Here is a 21,841-nt window from a genome sequence, read left to right on the forward strand (position 1 = left end):
ACCTCTCTCCCTCTCCAGAAGGTCCCAGGATCGGTTTCTGGAGCCTCCTAATGAGAGTACAAGCAGACACAAAAGAACACACAGCAAATGGACAGAGAGAGCAGACAATGGGGGGGGGGGGGGGCTGGGGGAGGTAGAAATAAATAAATAAATCTTTAAAAAAAAAGGGAGATCTCCAGAATGAATGAATGAATGAACAGGGCTAAAATGGCCCAGACTTTGAGTGAATATTAGGTTGATGGCTGCCAGCCTTCTGAAGCCACTGGAAGCAGGGCCCCGAGGCAGTCTGCATCATCCTGGTGCTCACACCAGTCCTGACTAACTCCAACCACATCAAAACCCAGAGCGTATTCATGATCCCATCCCTGGGATACCTCAGCATGTCTCTTTTCTTCTCGATCTAGGTGTCCAGCCATTCCTCAGCACTATACATCTCCTTACTAAAATGATGAGAAACTGAATTCACAGTGTCTGACTCGCCAACTCTCCAGCATCCGGCTTTTCAGAAATCTTTGTTTTGCAAAGGACTAAAGCTATTTAAGTTTGCCCTAGAGGCACTAATTACTCCACACTTTGTTTCCTCCTTTCCTCCATTTCTGTTTGTGAGGATAGTAAGAGTTCACATTGCCTGAGCTCTTACATGGACCAAGCACGGTTTTAAGTGCTTTAAGTCTATCATTTTGCTTATGACGTAGTTGACAGTGGCCATTAAAAAAACAGTTTATTAACAGCACTGAATTATATACTTGAATGTGGTTAAAGGAGGGAATTTTAGGTTGTATATATGTTACTAGAATAAACACTTAAAAAACAACATAGGGCTGTACAACACAAACAGGGAACCCTAATGTTATCCATGGTCTATAGTTAATAGTATAATTATAATAATATTCTTCTCATCAGCTGTAATAAATATGTCACACTAATGCAAGGTGTTAATAATTGGGGAGGGGTATATAGGAACTCTGTATTTTCTTCATGGTTTTTCTATAAACCTGTAACTTCTCTAATTAAAAAAAAATTATTTTAAAATTTAAGAAAAAGAAAATAGTTCACCTCACTCTGGTCAGCATGCATGCTTTGCTTCTGATTTCTCTTTAGTATTATATTTCCTTTGTCAATTGTGAAATCATCTCCTTGCTGCTGGAAATACACATCACATTCAGGCCAAGCTGTTGCTATTATCTTAAAAAGAAAAGAAGAAAATAAATAACAGTTTAAGTAATCCATCAAGAGTTCCAATTATACCAAAGTTCAAAAATGTCTAATTATACAATTATTTAAAATATCATCATGATTCTCAACTGACACTCAGCTTTCAACTCTACCACAGAAGAAGTGATGCACAGTTTATACTTTTTTTGTTTCTCTGTGAAAATAGGAAAATTTTGGTGGTCCTAATACCTCATGTGGGATTTTCTTTTTAAAGGATGCTCTAAAGAATGAAAACATCTCATTCTTATCCATTTTTTTTGTGGTGTTTTAGAAAAGTACAAAATCTATGCTTTAATATGAAATCTCAGGAGGAAAGAGGCATGGTATAGAGAATCAAATATAAGTAGATATTGTAACTTTTGACACTCTCCAGAACAATTGCTCTTAGTTCTTGCCATTTGTAGGATTTGGTCTTACCAGTTTCCATAAGAGGTTATACCAGAGTAACCAAATTCAACCAGCTATACTAATGCAGAGGAATCATGCATTCATGCAACTCATTTCCTTTTGAAATCCCTATTTTGGGGAAGATGGCGTCAGAGCAGACTGGTAGTGTGTAGCCCTGAGGTCAGCTGTGGCCACCTTTAGGAATCCCTTCTATTCCAGGACTTACTATTCAGACTCTCAGCCATGGGCTCTAGCCAACTTTTGGACCTCTGCGATTGAGGACACTTCAGATGGGGCACACTGGGATCATGTTTGCCATTTTATTCCTTCACTAATTATGTTTGTCTTTGAGGTTAAACATAACTATTTTTTTTTATGATTTTGCAAACCATTTTATTTTATTACTCCTTAAACATATATATACTGAGTACTCAGTTATTTTCAAGACCTATCAGGGATGCAAAAAAGCAAAAGATCTGGTCTGAGCAAACATAACTATCTTACTTATTTTGCATCTTCAACTATTTAACTGATTTTATACAGAAAACGTATGTTATGGAATTAACTTTCACTCTTACTACATTAAATGTAATCACTCTTAACTTGTGACTTTAAACCATTTTGACTCACAGATTCTTTCTGTAAGAAAATAGACCAGTGCTTCCCAAATTGCATGTGAATTGCCTAGGGATCTCAATAAAATGCAAGATCTTGACCAGTAGTAGGTCTGTGGTGGGGCCCGAGATTCTTCAGGGAAGGATGATATTTCTCATATGCATATCACATTTTGAGTAGCCAGGTCATACACACGCACAAACACACACAAACACAAATACCCATTTGAAGACCCACTGTAGCAGTTTGATATTATTGATGAATTCCAAAAAGAAATATTGAACTATGTTTGTAAACTGGTCTTTTCCTCCAGGCATATGAGATTATATTGGATGTCAGTAGGGTATTGCGTACCCACCCCTTGGTGGGTGGGGACTCTCAGATAAATGGCATGGTAAAGGACAGAGTTGGGGCATTTAATGTTGGAGTTTTGATGTTGGAGTTTGATGCTGAAGCTGGAGTCCCAGGGAGAGAGAAAGAGCCGTTCACCTGAGAGTCTACAGCTGACCTTCTGGAGAAAACAGAGGAGCTGAGTCCAGAGGAACCCAGGAAGCCTCGCAGACATTGGCAGCCATCCTGCTCCAACATGTGAAAATAGACTTTGGTGAGGGAAGCAACTTATGCTTTATGGCCTGGTATGTGTAAGCTCCTACCCCAGATAAATACCCTTTATAAAAAACCAACCAATTTCTGGTATTTTGCATGAGCACCCTTTAGCTTTCTAATAAACCCACCAAGAGAATTAATTGTAATTCTTAGTTCACCAATTTGAGTATTAAAACAATTATTCATAAGATGCATTCTTGGACTCACTTCCTTTCAGACTCCATCTCCCACCTTTCTCTTCTCTCTTTCTCTTCTCCTTCTAACTTAGACCCTTTTTTATTCCTGTCAAATGATTGCAGCTGATTCATACTTTATCTTTCCTCTACCTTGGCCTCGCTTCTACTAGGTTAAGTTTATAAGAACCCTAAGGAGAGTCTTCATCATGCCATTTCATTGCTCTGAAAGCATCAATGAGTTCTCATTGTCCAAAGAATAGAATTTAGCCTCCTTAGCCTACTTAGACTCTAATTTTCTTTTTTATCCCTTCTTCCCTAAATACAATCCCTGCTTAGTCACCAGAACCTGGAATGATTTTCCCCATCTTCTTTATCTATCCAAAGCCTCAGAATCAGCTTTCACCTCACATTACCTGTTCCTTTACTGTTGCTGCCTCCCTTCACCCCTCCTCCTAGCCTTTGTTATCTCCCTTTTCCAGCCGTTGCTATCCTTCACCGCCTACCTCATAGCTGCCTGCACAGCTCCGCCTATCCACTACCGCCCCGTAGTTAATCCGCCCCCGTTCCTACCCCTCCCTTGACCCAACCTTATATAATCAAGTGTATTTCCGCAATAAAGTGGACTAGCTCACTCTCACAGGCTGTCTCCGTGGTTTTTACCGCGCGTTCCCCACACCTGGAGAACCTAGGCCTACGCGCTGGCCTAGGGGCTCACCGCCGAGCCGTGGAAGCCCGCCCGGTCCTCGTGGGTTGCTAACTTAAAATAGCAAGCCCACAGCAGGGGGCTCGTCCGGGATCCTTTCCTTCCACCACCCTCCGGCCCCTCTCTGCTGCTGCTGCTGCTGTCTACAGGCGATCATTTCAGCTCTCCAGGTAGGGACCCCATCGCCGTCTTTTCTTCTCCCACTATGGGCGCCTCTCTCTCCTCACACCATACCCCTCAGGTTCGGCTTTTAGCCGCCCTGCTTGATACCAATGGAGTCCGCGTTTCCCTGAAACAGCTCCAAAAATACTGGGACCTGCTACTCCCTTTTAATCCGTGGCTCGCCACCTGCCAGCTCTGGAGCCCTGACACATACTCTCGACTCATAGATCGAGTCACCTCCGCCATAGAGCATGAAAAGCAGTCTTTTCCGCCCGGCCTGCTGCCTGCTCTAGTAGCCATACGCGCCTGTCTCCTTGGTGCGCCGTCAGAAGCCATCCGAGACAAATCGGTTAAGCAACCCAATGACTATGAGCCCGATGATCCTGGCGACACAAATTCTCTGTCTGACCAGCTCGCCGCCGCTCTCGAGCGCGAACCTCCCCGCCCGCGCTCCCCACGACCCGCAGAAGCCGCTTCAGTAGCTCCTCAAAATAGCGGACTTTCTCCCTCTTCTTCCACCTCTGCCCAAAATGGCGCACTTCCGGCTTCTTCTTCACCTATATCCGAGCCCGCCGGCGGGAACAAAGGCGCTTCCTCTCACCTTTACCCGCCCCTCCCTGTCCCGTCATCTTCCGGCCCTGCCCCGGAAATAATGCAGCCGCCATCTTGGCCGGCGCCCGGAAATGACGCGACTTCGCCGCCATCTTGGCCGGCGCCCGGAAATGATGTGACTTCGCCGCCATCTTGGCCGGCGCCCGGAAATGACGTGACTTCACCGCCATCTTGGCCGGCGCCCGGAAATGACGTGATTTCGCCGCCATCTTGGCCGGCGCCCAGAAATGACATAACTACACCGCCATCTTGGCAGGCGCCCGGAAGTGATGTAGCCGCTCCGCCATCTTGTCCAGCGCCCAAAAATATCCCGCCGCCAGTTTGTTGCCGCCTTGACGCTGCTAAGCCATCATTCTCTCATCTGTTTCCCGCTACCGTTCGTCCCTCGCCACCACCGTATGGCAGCAGCCCCCCACCTGCTTCTAGCGAAGCACATTCTCCCGCCCCCCAGCTATACCCGCTCAACCCGCTGCCCACGCAGCAACGCCCTCAAACTTGGCTTCCCTTCACAGCAGAAGAAGTTAAAACTCTTCGTAAAGCCGTTAAAGAAGATGGCATTGATAGCCCATATGTTCAACAACTAATAGAAGAGTTGGGGGTTCAGCTTGTTCTTCCCTATGATTGGATTTCTCTAGCTCGTTCCATCCTTCAGCCAGGCCAGTTCCTTGAATGGCGCGCTCACTATCAAGTAGCTGTTGATCAACAAGTAGTGGAAAATGTTCGAGCGGGTGTCCAAGATCCAGCTGATGCCTACACAGGGGTTAACAACTATGCTGACCCTCGTTCCTATGTGAACATAGACCCAGGGTTTTGGCTCTGAGTGAAAGTTCTCGTTCAGCGGTCATTCTCTTTAATTTCCACCAAACAATCCACCAAGTTCGCGCAAATGCTTCAAGACTCGCAAGAAACCTTTCCGGCATTTGTCGCCCGCGTTATCGAAGCATGCCAACGTAAAATTACTAACGAAGATGCTCAGTTTGCGTTAGCAAAAGAACTCATTCTCGATGGGTGCCTCGCACCCTTCCGAGCTGTCGTCCTTCCTATCCGCGACAAGCCGATGCACGAATGGGTCCTAGCTTGTCGAGACATTGACCCACAGACTAAAGCACTTACTGCTGCCTTCGCTTCTGCCATGGCTGTCTCATCTGCCTCCACTTCTGCCTGCTTTCGATGCGGTCAGCCCGGTCATTTTGTTCGCGAGTGCCCTCAACCGGCAGCTCCCTGCCCTGCCGTAGCACTGCACAGACCAAGAGGCCCCCCCACGCCATGCCCGCGCTGTGGTAAAGGGTATCACTGGGCCCGCGACTGCCGCTCAGCGCAACGTTTTTCTCAGCCTTTAAACTTCCAGCGGGGCAGGCCTCAGCCCCTCCCCCAAGAGGCCCTCCACAAAGCTCCAAAACCCTAATGTGGACCATGCCTATCAAACGTCACCAAAAACCTTCACTAGAACTTAAAATAGAGGGACAATGGCTTGACAGACTCTTAGACTCGGGTGCCGAAATCTCTTGTATTCCCTTCGAAATCGCCGCTTTTAATCACTGGCCCCTCGAAACTGGCCCTCAAGTCATCGGCGCCACAGGAGCTGCTACTTCTTGGAAAACATCTCAGCCTCTGCATTGGAGCGACCGAGAGGGTAACGAAGGTCAAATTCGTCCACTCGTCCTCTCTTCAGTCCAAACCATCCTGTGGGGAAGAGATGTACTCAGCCAGCTAAAAGCTCGAATCACCACAGAAGCCTTCTTAGCTGCGCCGCCCCCCCCCTTATAGGGGCCACTGCTCCTGTTTCAAAACCTGACCCTATCCCTCTGGAATGGGACACAGAGGAGCCCATCTGGGTCGAGCAGTGGCCCTTGCCAACTCACAAACTACAAGCTCTCTCTGCCCTCGTTGAAGAGCAACTACAGGCAGGGCATATTGAGCCGTCTACCAGTCCCTATAACTCGCCAGTTTTTGTCATCAACAAAAAGAACACAAGTAAGTTTCGCCTCCTCCACGACCTTCAAGAAATTAACAAGCACATTAAGCCAATGGGGTCACCTCAGCCTGGTTGCCCGCATCCCACTGCAGTCCCCCAGCATTTTTATGCAGCCACTATTGACATCAAAGATTGCTTTTTCTCCATTCCTCTTCACCTGCGAGACTGTCCACGGTTTGCGTTTACAGTCCCGCGTACCAACAATCAAGGAGCAGCACTCCGATTCCAATGGCGAGTACTACCACAAGGCATGCGGAACAGTCCAACTATATGTCAGCTCTATGTCAATCATGCCATTGAGCCGCTACGCTCTAAGTTCCATCCAGAGCACACATACATCATCCACTATATGGATGACCTTCTTTTAGCAGCAAGTTCTAACACACTTCTCAATGATTTACTTTCTGCAGTTATGATGACCCTCTCAAGTCTTGGATTAATAGTGCAACCTGACAAGGTCAACCCCCAGCCACCTTTCCAGTTCTTAGGCTTTCATTTTCATCAATATATTCGGCCCACCAGCCCGCAAATCCATGTTTCTGATCACATGACGCTGACTGAGCTCCAACGGCTTTGCGGACAAATCAATTGGCTTCGATCAGCACTCCCCATCACAACAGCGCAAATGCAACCCCTTTTCGAGCTCCTGCAGACTAAGTGCAGTCCATCCGCTGCAGTCGTTTGCCCCATCACCATCACCCCAGCTGCCAAAGAAGCCATCCAACAAGTAAATGCTGCACTCCAGCAATGCCGCCTAGAGCGATTCTCTCCCGATCTCCCAGTCCTTGCCTTAGTTTTGCCAACACCAGTCACCCCAACGGGTCTCCTATGGCAAGATGGTCCTCTTCTCTTTCTACACACATCAAAAAGTAAACTCCCAAAAATCTGCCCATTTACAAGGGCTTGGATCACATTAGCCACTGACTTAGTACTTCTCTCCATACAAACGTACGGCGTCCCGCCACACACCATTGTTTGGCCCTTTGATGCAAAAGAAGTTACTTCCCTTATCATGAATAATGCTCAAATGCAGAGCCTGATAGAGTTCTTTCGTGGCTCCTTCGACAACCACTATCCTCATCATCCACTGCTGCAAGGTGTATCTCAATTAGCATTTTTCAACCCGTTCCGTCCGCTGCCCGCAAGAAAGCCAATCCCCTTTGCCATCACTGCTTTCACTGATGCCTCAAAAAGGGGCTTCGCTGCTGTCATATATGTGCCAGGAAAGCTTGAGCCACGACAGTTGATGTTTGCCAATCACCTTTCTGTTCAAGTGGGTGAACTCTTAGCTGTCGCTGCAGTCCTCAATCTTTACCCAGACCAGCCTCTCAACATCTTTACAGACAGCTTGTACACCTTACAGGTATGTCGCAGCCTCCCACTTGCTACCTTTCTACCCAGCGACTCATCTATAGACCAAGCACTCGCCTTTGTACAGCGACTGCTTGAAGAAAGGCAACAACCCTGGTTCATCGCTCATATCAGAAGTCACTCTGGCCTGCCAGGACCACTGACTCAAGGAAATGCCCTTGCTGACGCCTTAGCGTCCGGCCGCCATGTATACCCAGCTGCCATTCGAGAAGATTCCATTGACAAAACAAGACTAGGAGACTTCGTCAACCAAGTCAAACTTTTACACTCTCAATTCCACTTCTCTGCGCCATCTATCCAGAGGCTCTTTCCAGACCTCCCCATCGAAACATGCAAACATCTTGTGCGTTCCTGCCGAACATGCGCACCTTTGCTACCCCTTGGACCCTTGCAGCCCCGCGGAGCTAATCCCCGCGGCCTGCGGCCTAACTCCCGCTGGCAGCTAGACGTCACCCATGTTAGTGCTTTTGGGCGCCTTAAATATCTTCATGTTGCAGTTGATACCTTCTCGCACCTATGCTATGCCGTGCCCCTCACAGGAGAGAGTGCCAAACATTGCATCAAAGCGCTTCGGCAAGCCATTCTATTCATGGGAATTCCCTGGGATCTCAAAACCGACAATGGACCAGCCTATCGCAGTGCCACCTCTGCCAGCTTTGTGCAGATGTACCACATCACACATCATTTCGGCATCCCCTACAACCCGCAAGGGCAAGGAATTATTGAGCGTACTCACCAGCAGCTCAAGCTACTCATTCAAAAGGAAAAAGCTTCCTCTCCCCACAAGGCCCCTGCCGACGTCATTACTGCCTGCCTTATCCATCACAATCTCCTGACCTTCGATGACAAAGGACTCTCCCCAACCCATAAACATTGGGGACCCATGTGGCAACCTTCGCAAGTTCCCCTTGTTCATTGGAAAGACCCCGCCACAAACCTTTGGCAAGATCCAGCTCCCTTGCTAGCACAGGGGAGAGGTTTTGCTTGTGTCTTCCCAGACTCCGAGCCACAACCGCTCTGGGTTCCTGGGCGCTACATCCGGCCTGCCACCGACCCCAAAGTTCCACCGAATGATGAACACACTATGCCCTCCGTAAGAGACAACATTGACTGCGGAGGCCCAGATGTCGCCCCATTCGCTCAAATCCAGCACCAACCAGCCCCTCCCTGAAATGTTTATATTAGATAAGTGCTCTCTCCGAGTTTCCTTCTGCTGATTGTCCCTCCCCTATGAGGGCTCTCTTCTCCTTTCTTTGTCTTTACAGATTCCCCAAAAGGACTCACCTCTGCACAGTCTACAAGAAGAGCCTTATTGCCGCCTCTACAACCTGCTGCTGACAAGTGCCCAACCTCCACCGAAACGTGCCTTACAACTTATCAGAGAAGAACTCTCAGTGCAGATGCTCTTCCCACTCCCCTCGCACCCTCACCCACTTTTATACTTCTTTTTTATAGTCTTCATTTTTTAAACAATCTTTTCAGCTGTCTGTCTCGCGGCTACAGCCCCAGCAGATTGGAACCTCCGCCAACGCTTTCTCCTTGCTGTCGCCTTTCTACTTCTAATTGGCGTTTTCACCTCCCTCGTCGCCCTCCTCCCATGACCACCATGCGCCCCCAAGTAAATTCACTCGAGCCTACCTCTCCAACACCACCGTCCATGAGAACCACACCAGCTCCTTCTCGCCGCGAACGACGTCGACAGCGCTTCCTTGCCCGCCGCTTAAGCCGTCTTTCCCTTGAAGATGATGACCCCATCGAGCGCCAAGTTCTCCAGCTCCTCTGACAGGCCCACTCTGTTCACACCCCCGCCTCCTGTTCCCTTACCCTTCCCTACCTCATCCATCTCCTCATTCTCATGTTGTCTCTAGCCTCCTCTGCCCAAAGCTCCTCATCCCATCAGCCATTCAACTGGACCTTGCAGACATTCCTGGAAAAACGCATTCTCGCTTATAATGTTACTAGTGTCGCTCCCTCCTTTCTCACACACGTCTGCCCTCTTGCTGGAATTTCTTTCCGTCCCGAATGCCAAGTAAGCAACATCAGAAAAGCGAAAGTAGGCCACCACTCCTCCTCATCCTGTCGAGGCGGGAATACAGCATGCCTGCTTTCTCGAAACAACCGTCTCCTTGGCCCTCAATTCAACCCTGTGTCTGGTTTTTACATCTGTCCTGCTAGTGCTCGAGGTTGTCATGACCCATCACACTTCTACTGCCCCTCTTGGGGATGTGTGACCATGGCCCATGGATGGTCCGGCGCCCCCAACAGAGACCCGTATCTCTCTCTCCAAGTAGCCAACAATTCCCGTTGGGACTTCATTTGGCTGACAGTAAAAAACCCAGACGACGATACATGGCTGGCCGCTCGCCCCTATGGACTCCGGTTGTATATGAGCAACTATGATCGTGGCGCTTTGTTTGAAATCCAAAAGCGTGTTGTCTCCACCCCACCCTCTGCTATTGGTCCCAACCACATCCTTAACCCTCCTCCCTCACCCACTGTTCACCTTCTTCCGTCCTCATCTACCCCCCTCAAAATCTCTTCCACCTCGGCCGCTGTCGTCCCTTCTACAAGCCCCACTCCCCCCCCCCCCCCCGCTTCAGGTATACAACCACATCCTCTCATCCCCTCTAGTCCCTACTTCAAACTCCTAAACGCCTCCTATTCCTCTCTCAATGCCTCCCACCCCAACCTCACTCGCTCTTGCTGGTTGTGTCTTTCCCCCAGCCTCCCCCTCTATGATCCACTTGCTATCCCTTCACCACTCTTTACTTCCTCCACCGACGATTCCCCCTCTTCCTGCAATTGGAATCAATCTACTCATGTCCCACTCACTTTTACGCACATCTCTTCCAAAGGTTTATGCATTCACCCCCGTTCTTCCCACACTCCTAGCCTTACTGCCTGTGCCAACTATGCCTCCCCAAACATCTCTGCCAAATACTTAGTTCCCCTAAACACCACCCAATGGCTCTGCTCTTCCACCGGACTTACCCCATGCTTATCTGTTGCCACACTTAACAAGACCAAAGAAACGTGTGTTCTCATCCTCCTCACGCCTCGAGTCATCTATCACACTCCTCTACATTTCTTTGAAGCCTTTGACCACACTCAAGAAGCTATTTACCTCCACAAACGCGAACCTATTACTGCTGTACTCACTGTCACTTCCCTCCTAGCTACAGCTGGAGCTGCCACTGGTGTTGCAGCCCTAGCCACACAAGCCTCCGCCCTCCAAAACCTCAGACAAGCAGTAGACTCTGATATCATCTACCTCCGAGATGCAGTCAAATATCTTAAAGACTCCCTCAATTCCCTTTCAGAAGTTGTCCTGCAAAACCGCCGAGGCCTTGACCTCCTCCTCCTCAAAGAAGGTGGCCTATGTGCAGCTCTGGGAGAAGAATGCTGTGTCTATGCCAACTATACCGGTTTAGTAGACTCCAGCTTAAAAGAACTTGAAAAAGGTCTCAACCAACGCCGACTTGAACGAGCCCAAACTGCTGGTTCCTGGGGCTTCCTGCAGCCCCTCCTCCCCTATCTCCTCCCGCTAATAACCCCAGTTCTGCTCATCATCCTAGGTCTCACCGTTGGTCCTTGGGCCATTCGACGAATCATCCGCCTTGCCAAAGATCACGCTGACAGTGTATTTTCCTCGTTTGTTCAAATCCATTACCACCGTCTTGCTACCTCTGATCTCGCTCCTCAATCTTGCCCTTGTCCTCGCCCCCCTTCCCACCGTACTTCCCGCCTGTGAAGCTGCTTGCTGTGAAACTCCCTGACCTTAGCCGCCGGCACGGGTTTGTTTCCCTCCGCGTAAAGGGCTTGGGTGCACCCTCCGCCCCCCTTTATTGCTATACGTCTGAGAGTCCTTCGCGGTTAAGCCAGCCACAGCGCTATCCACCCCAAAAAAGCGTGCGCAACATCATGTTAGATATTTCGTCTAGCACCGGCACGCACCGACCCTAAGGGCTATGCATACATTCTGGCCAAATGATATGTCATTTGCCCATCGCCAGTCAATTCTACCCCCTTTTTCTCTCACCCTCCACAGCCCATCCCCCTACTCTCTCACGCCTTTTTTTTTTATGAAACAAAAGGAGCAATTGTTGCTGCCTCCCTTCACCACTCCTCCTAGCCTTTGTTATCTCCCTTTTCCAGCCGTTGCTATCCTTCACCGCCTACCTCATAGCTGCCTGCACAGCTCCGCCTATCCACTACCGCCCCGTAGTTAATCCGCCCCCGTTCCTACCCCTCCCTTGACCCGACCTTATATAATCAAGTGTATTTCCGCAATAAAGTGGACTAGCTCACTCTCACAGGCTGTCTCCGTGGTTTTTACCGCGCGTCCCCCACACCTGGAGAACCTAGGCCTACGCGCTGGCCTAGGGGCTCACCGCCGAGCCGTGGAAGCCCGCCCGGTCCTCGTGGGTTGCTAACTTAAAATAGCAAGCCCACAGCACTTTACCACATTCCTATCTGTAGCTGAAGCCATATTTTGAGAACCTTATGGGAGTCTAACTTGCATTATCTCAGAAAAAATTTTCACATGTTTTTCTGTTCCCTTAGCAAAGCTTTTAGAAAAATATTTTGAGGGAAACTGTTCTGTCGGACTTGACCATAGGAAAAGAAGCAGAGCACCAAGTGACATTTGCAATCAGACCCTTCTGTGACCCTCACTGACTTCAGGGGCATCTGCTAATCTGAGATGAACTTCAGGAGAGCAGCGAGCACGTCTTAACTTCTTTTATGTACTTTATCCATGCACCAGCAGATATCCTGAAGTTCTTCCTAGGCACTAGCACAACAGTGGTGAGCACAAAACCCACTCTCCTGCCCTCATGTGGTTTATAGTGTCGTGGGAAGACAGACAGACAGATGCTCAATAAATAGATTTCACTGGATGGGTGCATTGAAAGAGCAAAAATAAACTTTCATCACAATTTAACCCACCTTTATGTGCCAGGCTGTTGCGTGCCAGGCTCTGTGCTAGGATACAAAGATAAAGCACAGACTCTGCCCTCAAGTATCTGTGTCATCTGCTCTTCCATGACATCATAAGTTCTACTCTGATCTGCACTGGGGGGCACAAGCATTCTTTTCTAGGTACCTTAACATGATCTCCAGGGTGTGCTGTATGTATTTACTGGTACTCCATCAAATGAAGTATGTAGGGAGAGTAAACAAAATACCAACCAAAGGTGCAAGTCCCTGGAGGAGCATGGCTTCCTCTGCCTCATAGAGGTAGAAATTCAAAGGAGCAAAGAAGTAGCCAGGGGCTGGTTCAGTGCAGCTGCGGCCCAGGATGTGGGGGCGGCATTCACACTGCCCGTCTGTAGGTGAGCACCTGAGGGGGAAAACCCATCATGAACAAAGGTAGGATTTGAGAGGGAAGGCATAAAATTGAAGGGGTGGGAATCCTGGGCCAAATGTCCCCTAATGGACCAATTATTTGACTCAATCAGTCCATTATCCTGTGAGAGGACACTGAGAGGTCATGGGTTCAACATATCTGGTCTTGAAAAGTGAATCTAGATCCGTGGAGTCTAGGTGGCCACTCCTTTCCTCCGCAGCTCTCTAACTCTGCTCTAAAAACTGAAAAAAGGAGAGGGTAGGGCGTCTCTTCACAGTATGGCAAAAGTTGGTGTTTTAGGCAGGCTGAATCACACATTGTCAGGCATTTACTCCACCACCGTATGGGATCCCCAGGCAGTCGGACTGTATACTTCACCTTTTGAAATATCTGAAGTAAAATAAATCAACTTAGCTTAGTTACTGTCTCTTGATTGTGTCTTTTCAATGTATTTTGCTGGTCATGGACTAAAACCCTATACCTCTGCCTGTGAGCATATCAGAAAAAAATGTGCTTTTCTGTGGAAATGTGCATGAGGACGCATTCCACAAAACATCATCATTCTTGTTCCCGACTTACACGTCAGAATAGGCACCTCCAGTATCGCAGTCACAGGGAGAACATTCGCGGAGGTCCTCTCCTAGTCCCCAGAATCCAACCTACAAGGAGAACGTGCTCAGTTGATTCCAGCTGTGAAGTGTGATACTGACATCACTACATGAGAAGCGGATTTGGCTCACCTGATAGAGCATCCGCCTACCACATGGGAGGTCCTGGGTTCAAACCCAGGGCCTCCTGACCCATGTGATGAGCTGGCCCACATGCAGTGCTGATGCCCACAAGGAGTGCCCTGCCACGCAGGGTTTTTCCTACGTAGGGGAGCCCCATGCACCAGGAGTGCACCCCGTAAGGAGGGCTGCCCAGTGTGAAAGAAAGTGCAGTCTGCCCAGGAATAGCGCAGCCCACACAGAGAGCTGACGTAGCAAGATGACGCAACAAAAAAGAGATGCAGTTTCCCAGTACCACTGACAAGAATACAAATGGACACAGAAGAACACACAGTGAATGGACACAGAGGGGAGACAATGGGGGGGAGGGGGAAAGGGGAGAGAAACTTTTTAAAAATCTTAAAAAATCATTACAGTTCAATTGATCCACAGCAAATAGTAACAGCCTGAGCAATCACACAGGCCTTTCTTGCCTGAGCACTTGTTAATCATCTCCACAGACACATGTTTCTGATCCCCAGGGCTGAGGTGATGGAACGGAAGGTTGTCCATGAATTGTTTCAAGTGGAGACACAATGGAAGCCACACATTTCCTCTAAGTACAATTCATCCTGAAGCTGGATTGCTGAAGGCCATTCTGATGACAAGTTTTTTCTGCTAGTGCATTTGCAACTACTTTTATAAAACTGATAGTTCTACTTACCACAATAGCCCTAGGAGTTTTACTTACACAACACTGAAATGTTTTGGGGTTAAAAAAAAAAACAATCAAACTGATGTTGAGATGCTATAAAATATCACAGGTTAGTAGAATTATTATTTTATTTTCTTGAGGTACCAGGGCCAAGGATTGAAGCCAGGACCTTGTATGTGGGAAACTGGCACTCAACCACTGAACCACGTTGGCTTCCCTGAGTTAACCTTCCCGTCTTTTTTGCTTGTTTGTTTTTTTTTCCAAAAGGCACCGGGAACAGAACCTGGGACCTCCTATGTGGGAGGCAGGTGCTCCACTGCTTGAGCCACATCCGCTTCCAAGTTATTTTCAAACCGCTTGTTCTGGCATAGTGTAGACCCAGCTTGAAAGCGTCAACTCTGTTGCTTAAGACTTTTTCATCATTGCAACATCTTGACATTTATTTAATATAAACAGCTGGTGAAATATAAATACCTGCTTCTTAAATCAGATAATACTTAGTATAAAACGCTCAGAAAATACTTCCCCTCAAATCTCAATTTAACATGCTTGGATAAAATTTAGATTTTTATTAGGCATGCAATTGTTATTTGAAACAGATTTGTTAAGAATCCATTTTTTTTTTTTTTGTTATCTTGGCAAAATTTTACCCAAAGAGATGTATTTTAAGCATTAAAAGTTGACATAATTTCTTATAAAATGTGGCAAAGAACTTTTGATATTTTTTCCAAAACCATCAGATAGAGGTAGACGGTAGAGCACCTGGCAGATCACTGGGCTCAGCTGTAATGGACAATTTTCCCATGGACTATCCCTGCTCAGTTATTGCCCTTCTGAAAACACAATCTAGTTTGCATTGCACACATAGCATTAACCTGCTAGTGAAAAAAGCAGCCGGGAATATAAAGTTTGTCTGGAATTATCTGACCTGCTTTGTTGGGTCAGTTAATAAACTGTGTACTCATTTTTTTGTGTTGCACACATACATGGCATATAGAGCTTGGCAAGATTGACCTTTCCTAGAGTTAACAAGTTTCTAGAACTCTCTCTCACTTATATAAAACTTTTAGATTACCTGACCTCTCTTATATAGAGTTCCTTCTCCATAATTACTTCCTTTCTTTTTTTCTTCCCTCCCATGCCACATCCTAATATGTTTTCAGTAAAATGACTTAATATATTAGCATAATACTAAGCCAAATTGGCATATGTTTCTCATTTATCAGCTAAATTTCTTCAGACACATCAAGGTCACTGTTCTTTTATTAGGTTGAGCTTTTATTTTTTCCTTCTAAAAATGATGGTGGGCTGCCAAGGTTGGACAACAAAGGGAAGAGTTGGTTTGAACTCCCTAATTGCATGACATGTTCCTTAGGAAGTGAAAAATGTTTTATTCTACTAATTTTAGAATACCTACTCATATATTAAGTGGGGTCTGAGAAAAATCCAGAAGTTTATTTCCCACAGTAATCCACATTATATTTAAAGTAAGTTTTTTGTTTGTTTGATTGATTATTAAGAGATCATCCAAAATATTTTTAGGCAGAGAGTTGCAGAAGCAGCGTGGAGATTATGTGTCAGATTATGGTCTGGTTGGCCAAAAAAGGGTAGATAAATGCTATTATATCCCACTGCTTGGCCTGCCACGAAAAAAATGGAGGAACCTACTGACATCTGGTAGCTGAGTGATTCAGTCCAATCTGGTGGTGTGCTGGAAAATGAGTAACAACCAGCTGACTGGTGGAGAGGCTGGAGGAGAGCCTTGATTTATAGTGTTTGCTGATTTCTGGGGTGTAAATACTCTAGCCATAGCCAATTTCAAGCCACCAATATATTGCCACTGAAACTTGGATTTGGGATACAGATACAATAGATGAAAATAACCTTGGAGCAAAGATAAGAGTAAAATATAGTGAAATTTTAAAAATGTAGTGAGGTAATTGAGGGATAATGAGTTTGAACATTTACTATCTTTTAAAAATATGATTAATTATAAATTTTACAATATAATTTTTTAAAAAAATTTATTTATTTATTTCTCCCCCCTCCCTGCCCTGTTATCTGCTCTCTGCATCCACCTGCTGTGCGCTCTTCTGTGTCTGCTTGTATTCTCATTAGGCAGCTCCGGGAACTGATCCTGGGACCCTCCAGAGTGGTAGAGAGGTGATCACTCTCCCATACTACCTCAGCAACCTGATCTACTGTGCCTTCCATTATCTCTCCTCTGTGTCTCCTTTTGTAGCATCATCTTGCTGTGCCAGCTCTCTACGTGTGCCAGCACTCCATGAGGGCCAGCTCGCCAAGTGGGCCAGCTTGCCTTCACCAGGAGGCCCCAGGCATTGAACCCCGGACTCCCCATATGGCAGAAGGGAATCCAACTGCTTGAGCCACGTTTGCTTCCCTACAATTTAATTTTTAATAATAGTTATGCTTAACTCTCAAAATTACTGAAAATTTAACAATCACCTTTAGCAAGCTAATATGAGCCAGCTGTACCATAGCACTGGGCCTAGAAGTTTCAATTAAACTGATTTACATATATTTCCTATTGTGTTCAATGATCTTTGAAAGGTATACCTTACCTAAATCAGCATTTCATAGCCTTTGTTAATTTAACAACTGTTAGGGAAAGAAGATAGATAAGGCAATTCATGATGTTAAGGAACACACGGTCCAATACTGTGGGATGTAGTGTTGACACAAATAATGGCAATTCATTGTGAAAAGCAGAGTATGATTCTTGCCAAAATGCTATGGGATGGGATGGAGCCATCATATCCAAGCAAAGATTGGAAAAAGCTTCGGGGAAGATTGGGCAGTTGAGATGGGCCTTGAATGATGGGCTTATTTTGATACAGGATCTGGGAGATAAGATGTCATTGCCCTGATTTATGAACTTTCCAGTAATAGAAGTCCTTCGGACACTTTTCTTCCCGTAACACCACACAACCAAGGCCAAGACTGCCTCAGCCAGATATAGGAAGTACTAATTTTGCTAACTTAAAAGCCAATAAGCTTTACTCAAAGTGGAAAAAATACCAATGCCTTCTAACAGTTGTTAGCCTCAGGAATCAAAGTGAAACACAACAATAGGAGGAAAGAAATTAACAAGACCAAGTCTTTTTTAGACAATGGCAGTAGAACTTTGCATCACTGGATATAAAAGGAAAATTGCAGGCAAATACATACAGAGCATTCTTCGCAATGTGGGCCGGTGGCAAACGACTGGCATAAGCATTGGCCTGTATCCACATCACAGGTTGAGAACTTCATACTCCCAAGGGGGTTACAGTCACAGGCTGAAAGCACAGCATTCCCAATTATTCCCATTCTTATGACCTCACTGTTGCAAATGTCTTAATAGTGCACCTTGAGCAAAATGCCATAGCCCAAAAGAACATAGAACCTTCAGGATCATCAATGACAGGTTAAATAATGTGAGGTCTTAATCTGGAGTTTAGAATACATCAAATCCATTACAAAAAAATCAATGGATCTTTATATGGCTACTCAGTTGAACTAAAGTCCTCATTTCCCAGTTACGCTAGATAAGAGAGTTCGCACATCATGAAAGATGGGAGAGAGGACACTTGCTGGTGGTGGTGTTGATGAGGGTTGCCCAGGAATAATTCTGAGTGGATTAAATGTCCCAGAGAAGTGGCAAGGTGCCATTTCTGTAGCAAGAGGCGAATGTAATTTGCATGTTAAGCTCTGTAATCAAGAACAAACAACTCTCGACTCTACAAATTAAACCATCTTGTGTTCTCTTGAAAAAAAAAAAGAACATAGAGCAGCGTGCCCTGCCAAGTTTATTGTCTGAATGGCTGGGCAATTATTGTACTGCACACACTCTGCACAGGAAGTCCAGTGCCAGACACTTCCAGAGCCCTCATGTATTTCTGGATGGCAATTAGGAGGAGACAAGTAGGCGTAGGAAGTTGTGCAAACTGCAGTGCCTGGCACAGTTAACCTGGCACAGTTAACCTGAGTGATGTGGGCCGGGTCGAGTGACACTCAGCGGGGCTGCTAAGTGTCACAATTACTGATGATGGATCCTCTATCGTATACTTGTCTCTTCTCTCTTTTTCTACTGTCTTACTACTTTTTCCTTTCATTTTAACCTCTCTTTATTCTCCTTTGCTTTCTCTTTCACCTACAGACATTTCTGAGTCCTGCTTAGGTGGTGAAGGCTAAGAAATTATGCTACCACAACAAGATACCCACTTTCCCTGATTCTATTGCCGAATAAACCAGTGTCACAGAAACAACCCAAATGTCTACCCACTGATCAATGGATAAATAAAATGTGGTATATCTATACAAGGGAATATTATTTTGAATAAAAACAAATGAAGTACTGATACATACTACAACATGGATTTACCTTGAAAACATCATGCTAAGGGAAAGAAGCCAGTCACCAAAGACCACTGATATGAAATGTATGATTCCATTGATAAGAAATGTCTGTAATAGGCAAATCCACAGAGACAGCAAGTAGATTGGTGCTTACTTAGGGCTGGCAGGGCCAGGGGTTGCATGGGAATGAGGGTTTGGGGGGTGATAGCAAAGGTATAAGGTTTCTTTTTAGGTAACAAAAATGTTCTAAAATTGATTGTGGTGATGGTAGTACAACTCTGTGAACATAATAAAAAACATTGCATTGTACAACTTAAAGGTTGAATTGTACTGTATACAAATTACTTGTCAATAAAGTTGTCTCAAAAGAAAAATGAAAAACAACATTCCTTATAACAATGTTCCGTTGTTCCTTCTATAGGCAAAAATATGGAGTATAACGCATGACCAAATGAAAATGATTTACTCAGGTTCTGTAGTTGTTTGATACAGTTATGAATTCCAAAAATAGATATTGGATTATGTTTGTAAACTGGTCTGTACCTGGGCGTGATTTAATTATGATTGGGGCTTTGATTGGGCCACATCAACAGCCATAAAAGACATGGCAAAGGACAGAGTTTTGATGTTGGAGTTTTTGTTGTGGGAGTTTTGATGCTGGAGACCCAGAAAGTAAGCACACAGAGGAGCTTGGTTGTGAGGGAAGAGAAGCAAGCCCTGGGAAGAGAGGAACGCTGAGCCCAAAGAGAAGCAAGACCCTGGAAGGGAGGAACTCAGGAAGCCTGAACCCTCGCAGAAGTCAACAGCCATCTTGCTCCAACACATGAAAATAGACTTTGGTGAAGGAAGTAACTTATACTTTATGGCGTGGTATCTATAAGCTCCTACCCCAAATAAATACCCTTTACAAAAGCCAACAGACTTCTGGTATTTTACATTAGCACCCCTCTGGCAGACTAATACAAGTTCCCTGACAAAGTCCCAGCTAGCCCTGTGTGGCCCAGGAAGCTCTAACTTCTATGATCCTGTAGCTAAGAGTATGATCATTTGGCCCCAGCAAACTGCTGAGGTTCTTTTCTATTTATCCTCAATCCCTCTTTGCTTTTTAATTGTTTTCTTCTCTTTGTCAGAGAAATATGAACCAATACTAGCAGGGATGTGAGAAAGAGAAGAATAATTAAAAAATAGAAGAAACCACCACCTGAAAATTGCCTAAGAAGCCATCAGCCTATGCAGAAATGGGAATGCAATTTAATAAATTTGAATATATAGCTCTTAGGAAAGTCCTGGTGGAGGCCATTTTTCTAAAGGTTTTGCATTAAATTTCTTGGCATTTTTCCCAGTTTGTTGCAGTGAGGAAAATGTGCACACCCCCTGCTGGTCTTCTATGATAAATTCAGCAAATCACAGAGAAAAGTTCTCTACTCACTCTCTAAAATTTGTGGAAGCACTGTATCATTCTTAAAAACTCAAAGGCTGGCAGAACTCTTAGGTATTTTCAGTCACAGAACTTTAGGGCTGATGTGTCAGCTCTGGTTGACTTACGCTGACAGCCCAGGGGATCCGTGGCGCTGAGTCCATAGTGGCTGGGCTTGCACAGGTCGCACTTGGCTCCTTCCACGTTCTCCTTACACAGGCATTGACCAGCCACAGACCCCAAGGCAGGATCAGAGTGGCTCACACAAAGTCCACCAGACAAGGTCCCATCGGGGTCACATTCACAAGCTGGGGACAGAGATGTGCATTTAATTAATTGCAACTTGTGGGAAACCTGAAACATATGATAGCATATTATGCACACAACTATTGTACTTTGTTTAAATCACTCAGTTTAAGTAATAAGATTAATGGTCACGTGCTATTCAGAACTGGCTCCCAGATCTCTTGACATGGAAAATACTGAATAATTCCATATATCTTTTTTTAAAAAAAGACTTCAAAAGAATTTAAAGTGAGAGGAACAGAGGAAGACTGCTATTGTGAAAACTGGGTGTTAGGAATAGATTGATTCCTTTTGGGGTGATGAACTTATTTTGGAGCTAGATAAAAGTGGTGGTTGTGCAATATTGTGAATGTATTAAATATCACTGAATGGCTCATTTTAAAATAGTTAATTTTATGTTATGTACATGTCACCTCAATAAAAAATAGATTAAAAAAGACTACAGGTGAAAATAATGTCAAGAGAGGTATGAGTGGGGTGCTATACTGACACGTGCACACGCATACGGAAGGAGTGCCATACAAAAAAGAATGCTGGTACTAATAATTCCAGAGGGTACAATGAGGCCCCAGAAGTAGAAGATACAAATGGTAAAGTTTAACTTACATAAGGAAGAACTTCCTAGAGTTTGGGGTACCCATCTTTGCAGTGAGCCCTTATCCCTGTGGCCTCCACGTAGATGCTAAGTAAGCACTGACTGTGGCTTGATGTAAAGGGCAAGGGCTCTGGTGGGTATTAGATGACAACCAAGGTCGCTTTACCTATTTGCTGCTGTGCTTCCAAGGGACTCCACTTGTAAGAAATGCAGTAAACATAAGTGAATATCCTAACTTTAAGAGCAATTGTGTTCACATCTATACATGTTTGCTCTGGATTAACAACAACAACAAAATGCTCAAATCTAAAGCAAGGGCTGCATAACAACCATTTAGTAGTGAGTTAGATGGAAAAAGTTCAGCTAAACCAGTTGTTTGGTGTCATTAAGTAGTTGTCTGAGAGAATCTTTCCATCTTCAATAGTTTGTTATTGGATTGTGATTGGTGATAAATGCATTATGGAAAACAGCACCAGGCTCTGTTTAGTTTGGAAAACACACAATTTTCTTCTAATTCAAGCATCTAGAAAAGAAGAAACAAACTACATTCATTTTAGAGATGACCAAAAGGAA

The 21,841-nt window shown here is 45.5% G+C and overlaps 1 protein-coding gene across 1 annotated transcript in view; it reads right to left on the bottom strand.

Annotated features, from left to right (window-relative positions):
* LAMB4 (laminin subunit beta 4) overlaps positions 1–21,841 on the bottom strand; it is a 106,375-nt gene that overhangs the window by 62,972 nt on the left and 21,562 nt on the right. Inside the window, exons 10-14 of the mRNA XM_058297165.1 lie at positions 20,496–20,675; positions 17,781–17,890; positions 13,749–13,828; positions 13,013–13,163; positions 1,057–1,185 (exon numbers count right to left, since the gene is read on the bottom strand). Of these exons, the coding sequence (XP_058153148.1) occupies positions 1,057–1,185; positions 13,013–13,163; positions 13,749–13,828; positions 17,781–17,890; positions 20,496–20,675 (650 nt within the window). The remainder of the gene's footprint in view (positions 1–1,056; positions 1,186–13,012; positions 13,164–13,748; positions 13,829–17,780; positions 17,891–20,495; positions 20,676–21,841) is intronic.

Source organism: Dasypus novemcinctus, chromosome 5 (genome assembly GCF_030445035.2).
Source record: "Dasypus novemcinctus isolate mDasNov1 chromosome 5, mDasNov1.1.hap2, whole genome shotgun sequence".
Classification (NCBI taxonomy): Eukaryota; Metazoa; Chordata; class Mammalia; order Cingulata; family Dasypodidae; genus Dasypus; species Dasypus novemcinctus.